At 35.7% G+C, this 9,057-nt stretch overlaps 1 protein-coding gene and 1 pseudogene across 1 annotated transcript; one reads left to right on the top strand and one right to left on the bottom strand.

The window, feature by feature from the left end:
• LOC18608559 lies at window positions 226–1,836 on the top strand (annotated as a pseudogene).
• Window positions 5,265–7,517, bottom strand: LOC108660633. Its single transcript, XM_018114882.1, has 7 exons — window positions 7,401–7,517; window positions 6,385–7,164; window positions 6,154–6,231; window positions 6,027–6,063; window positions 5,718–5,899; window positions 5,423–5,630; window positions 5,265–5,329 (listed from the first exon to the last, which is right to left on the bottom strand). The coding sequence occupies exons 1-7, from the start codon at window positions 7,515–7,517 to the stop codon at window positions 5,265–5,267; spliced, it is 1,467 nt and encodes a 488-aa protein (XP_017970371.1).

Genomic DNA, 9,057 nt, shown 5'->3' with positions numbered 1-9,057 from the left:
TGGATAAAATTAAATTGTTCTAATTTTAGTACTTAGTAAAGTTTTAGATCAATTTCCTGTGGGATCGATACCCTGCTTGCTAATATACTATCTATTCGATACGTATATTTGCGTAGTAAGATTTTAACTGACAGTTACCCTTTTTTTTCTTTTTCTTGAAGACAAGATTTTGATTGTAAAGTATGGGTTTTTTTGGGTTGTTTTCAAGGTTCTTGTGCTAGAAGAATGAGTGACCAAGCTTGTGAATTTGCTTTTTAATTAATGGTTTTAAGAATAGGTTTTTGAAAGATGTTTTTTAAAGAACAAATTTTCTATAATTGGTATTTCTTATGCAGATATGAATCAAGTCCATATTTCCTGAATCCGAAGATGTGGATGTATGCATCTCATAGGCTGTTGATTCTCTAGGCTTAAAAGAGATACCAAGTCATGAAGTTAAAACAGGTGAGCAATATGACTGGATAAAGAAAACTCAAGTTAGTTTACTTTTCTCATTCTCTCTGGTTTAGTACAACTACCTTTTCAAGTCACCTGCTATGTGTGTGGCAATAATTGAGAAAAAAAACTTGTTTTATTTTCTAATAGAATTTTAATTATGGTAATAGCTTGTGCTTTATAAGGAGAAAAAAAAAACAAGAAAAAGAGAGTTGGTTATTCTAATGATAAAATCTAACTTCATTCATAATATAATTTGACTCTTTGTTTTGATTTGAGACAGGAATCATTTGATTCAGTTGAAGTTACTGAAGGATTTTGGATTGTTCCTGAGTGGAAGACTCCCCCAGTATGGTTATATCTAGTTACCTTCTTTTTAAGGTTTTATTGTAATCTGTATTTATCACACATACACAACTGCCCTCTTTACCATTTCTTCAGAATCTAGTGGGCCTACTTGACTGTAGTAGGCCTTTAATGTAAACTCCTTTTGAGTGAGGACAATATTGCCAATTAGCTTAGCATCTATGCAAAGCAAAGCGTGTGTTTACATTTGCACATGTCAATCGTTAAGCATCCTGCAGATAATCACCTCAATTTTCGTACAGAGTAAAACTCTTATTTTCTGTGTACATAGACGAATGTTATTTTTTTGGGTGAATTCAACAAGTATAAATGTGTTTGTTTTCATTCCTTTAGGATGTTCAAGCAATGAATATTATTCTGAATCCTAGATTGGCATTTGGAACTGGGGAGCATTCAACTACTAGATTGTGTTTATTGCTGCTACAAAGATTGATAAAAGGAGGAGAATGTTTCTTGGATTATGGCACAGGTTCTGGGATTTTGTCAATTGCAGCACTTAAGGTCATTAAGTCTTCATTATATCATTGGAATGGTAACTATAATAAAACATTGTCAATCTGAGTTGTCAGTAAACATTTCTCGGTACCAATATTGGTTTTACCTTCCATTCCATTTTTGTAACCATTTATTTTATGATATGTTGTTTATAATAGATCTTGGATAAATATTTGATCAACTTTGAGTTCTCTAATACATCTTCCATGCGTATATGTCTCCTACTTTTTCTCATCTTCCATGCGTATATGTCTCCTACTTTTTCTCATATCTTCTTGATATGATATGATATGCTCACATGTGAATCTTAACACATTTAACGTCACATGTGATTTAGAATTCTTGTCAATAGTTTGGCAATATGTTGTGTCTACTGGTCCTTACACACTAATTTCTCAATAATGAAGTGAACTGCAGTTTGGTGCTTTTTTGTTTGTTGGAATTGATATAGAACCTCTAGCAATAACATTCGCACGTCAGAATGCTGCTTTGAACAACATAGGACCTGAAAAATTGCAATTACGCTTGATTATTCTTTGATTTTCGTTGAAAAAACAATTTCAACGAAAAATTTCGTTGGAAATTTCCAACGAAATTCTTTTCACAGGAGTTTCCAACGAAATTCCGTTGGAACTTTCCAACGAAATTCCAATGGCATAGCATATAGAAATCATATTTTTCCAACTGAATTTTTCAACGGATTTCCAACAAAAAGTATTACCTATGAAGCTTTTACTGACAGAATTTTCAATGAATTTTTTCATTAAAATTCCGTCGAAAAAAGGCATTTCCAAAGAAAATCAGCCTTTTTCCAATGAAAAATTTCGTTGGAAATAGGCTATTTTTGGTAATGCCACAACCACGAGTTACTCCTCTCATCCATAAATAATTACTGTTGATGCTTTTGATGTTTTTTTTTTCTTAATTATATATGAAGTTGCAATCATCAACCATCTTTTTCTTGGCATTGAAAAGTTAAAGTGTAAAAATCACACTCTCTTCAGTATGATGGTGAGACTGAATTTTATGTAGAAAAGATTAACTTTTTTACTATACTGGAATTGAAAATGGGTTGCTGAGCCACATGAAATGGGAATCAGAACATGATTAGGTGCCATTTTATGTCACATCAAGATAGGCGATGATGGGATTCTTAAATGTATAGAGAGCATGAATTAACATTATCCTGTTCCACCTTATTTTCTTTGATTAATTAATGGGAACTATTCAGCAGATCGTAAAAGATACTTGGGAGATAACTTTTAGACAAGGAAATTGGCAAATATTGTAATTTTAAATTCCCATAAATCTTATCTAGCACATTGTTTTGCTTTCATGTTTGGTGTTGCTTTGTTATTGAGTTCCTGTTAGCATACATCTTAATTACTGCTGCTAGCTGTTGATGCCTAAATCTGGTTATACAGGATGTTCCAAGCGTAAAAGAGCTGAGAGGTAATCCTGCCTGGGGTGTTCCAAGCTGGAAGCGCCTAAGGGTGTTCTAAGTGTGAAAGCGCCGAAGGGCATTCCAAGCATAGAAGCGCTTAGGGCATTCCAATCGCAGAAGCGCCTAGGAGTCTTCCAAGTACATAAGCGTTCAGGGGTATTCCAAGTACATAAGCGCCCAAGGGCATTCCAAGCGTAGAAGCATCCAGGGGTGTTCCAAGCGCAGAAATGCCCAAGGGTGTTCCAAGTACAGAAGTGCCTAGGGACATTCCAAGCGTGGAAGCACCCAAAGGCATTTCAAGGGTAGAAGCGCCCAAGAGTCTTCCAAGTATAGAAGAGCCTAGGGGCGTTTCAAGCGTGGAAGTGCCTAGGGGCATTCTAAGCGTAGAAGCACTTAGGGGTGTTCAAATAGTATAAGCACCCAAAGAGTGTTACAAGCATAGAAACACCTAGAAACAAGCATGGAATAGCTATTTGTGCGGGGGAGTGAAAGTAACTAAAAAAAGTGGCAGGGTTCATGATTTACCTTCACATTTTGGGATGTTCTAGAGAGTTTGGCTTGGTGGCTCAGATATGGAGATAGTTAAGGGGACTTCCTCTTAACCTTTCCTTGAATTACATGTGCTTTACCCATTTTGCTTTCTTTACTCTTTAAAAATACATGTGATGCACTATCAAATGCCACTATTTCATTTACTCAAAACTTATGCCCACTACTCAACTACATGGTCATTCTTTTAATATCCCATCAAATGTTCTTCAACTGCTCTACCAGGATAAGCACATTCTCCCATGATTAAACGTGCTCTTCTAACTACTCCTAAGAAAGTGCTCTTATTTAGCATAAATAAGAGCTTGGGAGGTAAAGAGAGGAGAGGGGACACCCAGCAAAGATTACTCTAAAAGCTCTCTCTAGATTCCTCCAAGCATTCTTTCTCTTCAGCCTTTCCCAATCGCTGTTATCTGTCACCTCTTCCACTTTTTCTTATCCCTCACCACCTGCCACCCCAAGCACTTACTCTTTAAAGACTGCTCTAGTCTTCCTCTCTGCCACCTCTAACGCATCCCGATTCACTCATCACACACGTCCTCTTTCCCTAACCCAAAGAACCCTCTACATTTTGGTGACTCCACTGGCGAGAAGTGATTGCAGTAAGTGAATATTAGTCAGAAATTTCTATCTAAAGATATGGAGAGTTCTCCCGACAATCAAAAAACTACAATTCCCATCTATGTCCAACAGCTCATAAAAATGCTCTAAGCTTCTTAAGAAAGGATGCAAGTGCTAGAAGAACATCAGCGGCTAAGTTTAGTCCAATGTGGGAAAGACCATTCATTGTCCATGAGCTGAACGAGAGTGGATATTACATGCTATTGAATCCAAAAACCTATGCTATTACAACACCAGTCAATTTTCAAAACATTAAAAAGTATCACATATGACAATACTATTCACTATTTGTCCTTCTTTTTATGATTTCTTAGAATCAGTTGTCCCCAATTGGTTTGTATTTCTTTTACTTTTAATGCATTATCAGCAGTAGTTTTATCACTTTCATTTTGGTTGTCTTGTGATATGTTAAATTAAATTCATTTTCAACCGCAAGCTTTATCGCTCTTATTTTGGTTGAGATATTCTTGTTTCACTTGGTCGAAAGTGTTATGCTTGAATCTTTCATCATCTAATTCATATTTCAGCTGCAAGCTTTAACGTTCATAATCTGGCTGTAATAATATTACGCTATTGACCGCAAGCTTTATCGCTCACTTCTTGGCCATAGTTTGTTATTTACATATTGGCAGTAAGTTTTATTGCTCACTTATTGGCCATAGTTTACTATTCACAAATTGGTCGCAAGCTTTATCACTCACTTCTTGGCCATGGTTTGCTATTCACAAAAAGGCCACGGCATTAAACGCTCACGTAATATGTCATTCTCCTTCCTATTAAGTTGAGGATTACTCCCCCTAATATGAAGTTGAGAATCCTTTTTGGCCCCATATAGCAATACTTGTGAAACACTCATTTGATTACAAAGAATGAAATACGGAACCAAACAGCTTAATAAAACCACAAAGAAAACAAAGTAAATGTTCACTTTGGAAGAATGAGTTTACAAGATCAGAAAAAGAGAACAAGGAAAAGCTAGTTAAGTATGAAATTCAGAGAGTAAGAGGATTTATCATTCTCAAAATTAGAAAGGCTAGCTAATCTTATTTGCAACTCCATCTTCCTTGCGTCAAGCTCTTTAATCTCAGCCTCTATGTTAGGCTTGTCAACCTTTGTCATAATGTATTCTTTGTCCTTAGCGTGTCAAGGCATATAATGTGACAACTAGAGACAAGAACATCTTCCATAAGACCCACCATCTTCTGTAATTCTTCGAGAGAAATGCATGCCCATGGGGAGAAAGCAATCTCTAAAGCAGTACCCAAGCTATCCAGATGCCTTTATTCAAGAATTTGTGTTTAAAATGCCAAAATTCACCTTCTACTTTATAGACATGCTCCACTAGCTGCAAGTGTTATGGCATGACTGGAATGCCATGAAAGTCTTCCAAATGACTGTCAGAAGCATCATTTCTACGTTCTACAGAAAAAAAAAAGAGGATGGCATACAGTGAGTAGTAAGAAAGAGGCATAACAATAATTAAACAAATGATATTTGAGTTATTCTAAATACCTCTAAGAGAAGAGGAAGAATTGTGAATAGAATCCGGAACACCCCTAGAAGAAGAACCATTGCAAGTAGTGTTTAGAACACCCTCAGGAAAAGAAGCATTGCGACTAATATTTGGAACACCCTCGAAAGAAAAAATGTTGCGAGTAGCACCAAGAGTACCATCGATTCCAAAGTTGTTCTGAATACTGCGAGTAACTCCAAAGGTTCCCTTAGCAATGATATTTGCATTGTTATGTTGAAATGTTCCAAAGCCAAACCCAAGAGCATTCTAATCATTTTGGTTAATGACATTCACATCATCACCACCAACTTCATTAGCATCACCTACATCGTCATCACCAACTCCATTAGTAGCATTCACATCATCATCATCAACTCTAGTAGCAGCATCCACATCACCATCACTGACTCCCGTAATGTCATTCACTTCATCTCCGCCAACACTTTGTATAGTAGAGGGTAGGAAATCGGTTATATCTATTAGACCTCTTTGTATAGCATTACCATTTACCTCTCATCCCAAACTCTGATGCTCATGTCTGGGAACCTCTCCTCAATTGACTCATCATTGGACTCATGGTTATTCTCTCAAACTCTGAGATACCTTGTCTTTCCACTTCTGCACTTAGAATTGATTCTTCCTAAAAAAAAAAATAGAGAGAGTTCAAATATCTAAGTGAGAATGAAGAGAAAAAAAAAAAGAGATAAAGAAGAGCAAAAAACAAGCTTACTTGACAAGGGGTTTTGTTCCTCTTAGAGTGAATCAAATGAAGTGTCACTTCATTATTACTAATGGAAGGAACATGCAACTGCACTTTAGGATCAAGTATGACAAATGAAGTTCATTTCTGAAGACAATCTCCCCAGTAAGCATTCCAAGAAATGGTATAGGCACCTATTCTGTCAAAGGCTGGGACAACACAATTTTTGAATTTATCCACAATACAATTGAGCATACTAACAAGGAATACGAAAGTGTAAGAGGAAAAGTTTTCAAGAAAAGGGGGTCTAGGTAGAGTTGACTGATCATATCCAAATTGGCACGCCACTCTGTAAGGAAAATATAGTTTAATAGACAATGAATCCCTATCAACACCAGAACTAGCCGTCTCAATCATGGAAGGTGGTTGGGAAGAATTAACCCACATTAAGAAGTTCAATTCGTGTGAGCTCAGTTTCCCAATCTTAAATGGTCGTCTATCATAATAAATAATTGGATCACTAAAACCATGGTTTGATCTCACATAAAGCCTTGCGATAAATTGATATGCCTTATCCAACACCTTAAGAATGTTATCCCTGAAATTTTGGTCATGCCATGCCCAAGCTCTATAATTATCTCTTAAAGCTGTATTTGTAGAAAAAGACACAGGAGGCTGATACACATTAGAAGTGGGGGCACAACTACGGAATCTCTCCCATAAACACATATGAATAAAAAATACATCCACATAAGTCAATACTCTATAGCGGCCAACTGATTCAGCAGTTTTAGAATGATACAAGTCTAACCTCCTATACAAGGATCCTAGATATAATGGAGCAAGAGGAAAGCTCATACCCTTAGCAATTTTGATTGCATAAGGAATAATTGAAGAGGAGATTCCATCATCTGGACAACTTGGGAAAACATATCGAGCCAACCACATAATCAACAAAGCTACTAACTCATGAATGTGATCTGGATACTTAGGAGGACTACTTTCACCTTTAATATTGAACTTCTTATAAAAGAGTCCTACCTAGTTGGAGAAGCGTGCCACTTTAGAAGCCTTAACCTAGCTCTTAAACAAGTCGATAAAGAACTCCTTGACTCTTTCTTCCTCTTTAGAAAGTATAATGGAACGAAAGTTGTCTCTACCAACACAAGAAAGTTCCAAAAGAATGCGCACATCTTCAAGAATGAAAGTAAACTCTCCCTAAGCAATACCATGGTATATGAAAAGGTACTCCATCGTGCAAGAATAGCGCGACATACTTTAATTCTGGATTCCCTACGAATGGGGAGTTTTGTGGTGACTCTTACAGCGTTAAGGACTCTAGCATTGTTGAGAGCATCACATAAGCGAAATTCTTCAAGACTTTCTCTACCCATTTATCCCAACTTTGGACTCATAATGAATTAGATCCAAATTTAGTGATTGAAAGAGGGAATTCACCACGTTCGAATCTGAACTTCAGTACTGACGTTCCTGGGATGGAACATCTTCTATCTGGAGCAGCTTTGTTACAAATACAATCCCAATGATAGTCGGCAGATGCACATGGATGCCTATCTACCTGTTTTGCATGCATTGCTTCCCAAAAGCAATATTCTCCTCTTTCCTTGATGACATTATCATCTCAATTTTCTGGCATTAAAGGTATTTCACTAGTTCTTCCTACTCACATTTTCTTAGAAAGAGAGGTTACAGCAATATTCGTCATTTTCTTCTCTAGAACAGCCTTACCAGGCTCACCATAGCGAACTTTTGGGGTAAAACGAGTTTTGGCCATAAGAAGCAACAAAATTCCTACAAGCATAAATGATACAAAAACAACTAGATAAGCACTCACACATTACTATTTCTACTTCTGCATTAATATCTCATGTTTATTTATTTGTTCTTATTTGTGCATCATATTTTTTATTATTCCTTTGTGCCAAACAAAATGAATAAAGATATATGTATATAAATCACTAAACAAAAAAAAATCCTTAAAGAGAAACAAGCAATAATAAATAAATAAATACCCCTTCTATGTTAAAATAAAATAAAATAACAAATTAGTATTCATTCTAATTTCCAAATCTTACCTAACATTAAAGATGTTCATTTTCTGTGTAATTTTATATATATATATATATATAATATATATATATATATATATATTATGATTTTAAGTGCTTTTTACGCCTCAAAAAAGAAAAATAATTAAAAGAAATAATATTAGTATTTTATGCCATTTTTTTCGCAGACCGCCGCTTCCCCACGTTAGGTTAAAGTTGTCCCAATCCAAGTGGGCACAATATGCCATTCAAATGCCACGTGGATTTTTCTTTTTTCTTTTGAAGTTTTTGATAGGGAAAAGCAACATATGGTCATCACATCCCTTAATCCCTATCAACACAAGATGAGCAAATGTTTGGCAAAGAGAACAATCGTTGCTGTACACGTCATTACTTCCATTATATTATTTACAAAATAATTATTTTATGTGAAGATTAGATGCCCATATTCATAATATTGGGCTTCTATTTTCCAAAGAAAGACAGCGTTGGGCCTTTGCGCTTGTGCGTGCCATTTCCTCTCGATTACCGAACTCCCAAGCCCGGTAGGGCTGGGGCACGTGGAACAGATTTGCTGTCACGTTCACACGTGTGGAAGTAAGGAATATGTGAAGGTTAAGCATATTTTTCAATTCTTCGTCTCTTTTATTTATTAATTTTGATTTGAGGGGAACAAGATTCGAACAAATTCTTTAAACACGGAATAGATACACTCATCATTCAACATTTATGTATTCTTTATTTAATTGTTTCAAATTTCTATCTAATTTATAAAAACTTTGAAATTCACTAGTGCTATCACTAATGTAATAATAATTTACATAATTTAATACAAATTAATAGTATTTTAATTACATTTTTTTAG

The sequence above is a fragment of the Theobroma cacao genome, chromosome 2 (genome assembly GCF_000208745.1).
Source record: "Theobroma cacao cultivar B97-61/B2 chromosome 2, Criollo_cocoa_genome_V2, whole genome shotgun sequence".
In the NCBI taxonomy this organism is placed as follows: domain Eukaryota; kingdom Viridiplantae; phylum Streptophyta; class Magnoliopsida; order Malvales; family Malvaceae; genus Theobroma; species Theobroma cacao.
Note: the sequence above shows the minus strand (reverse complement) of the source record. Positions and strands in the feature narration are given on the sequence as shown.

What these genes read in the sequence shown, in the direction of transcription:
- LOC108660633 (XM_018114882.1), bottom strand. Translation starts at nt 7,517, where the DNA reads ATGGGTAGAGAAAGTCTTGAAGAATTTCGCTTATGTGATGCTCTCAAC. An exon ending in CTTACACTTTCGTATTCCTT is followed by an intron (nt 6,232 to 6,384) that starts GTTAGTATGCTC and finishes CCTAAAGTGCAG; the next exon opens with TTGCATGTTCCTTCCATTAG. An exon ending in ATGAAGTTGGTGGTGATGAT is followed by an intron (nt 5,631 to 5,717) that starts GTGAATGTCATT and finishes ATCATTGCTAAG; the next exon opens with GGAACCTTTGGAGTTACTCG.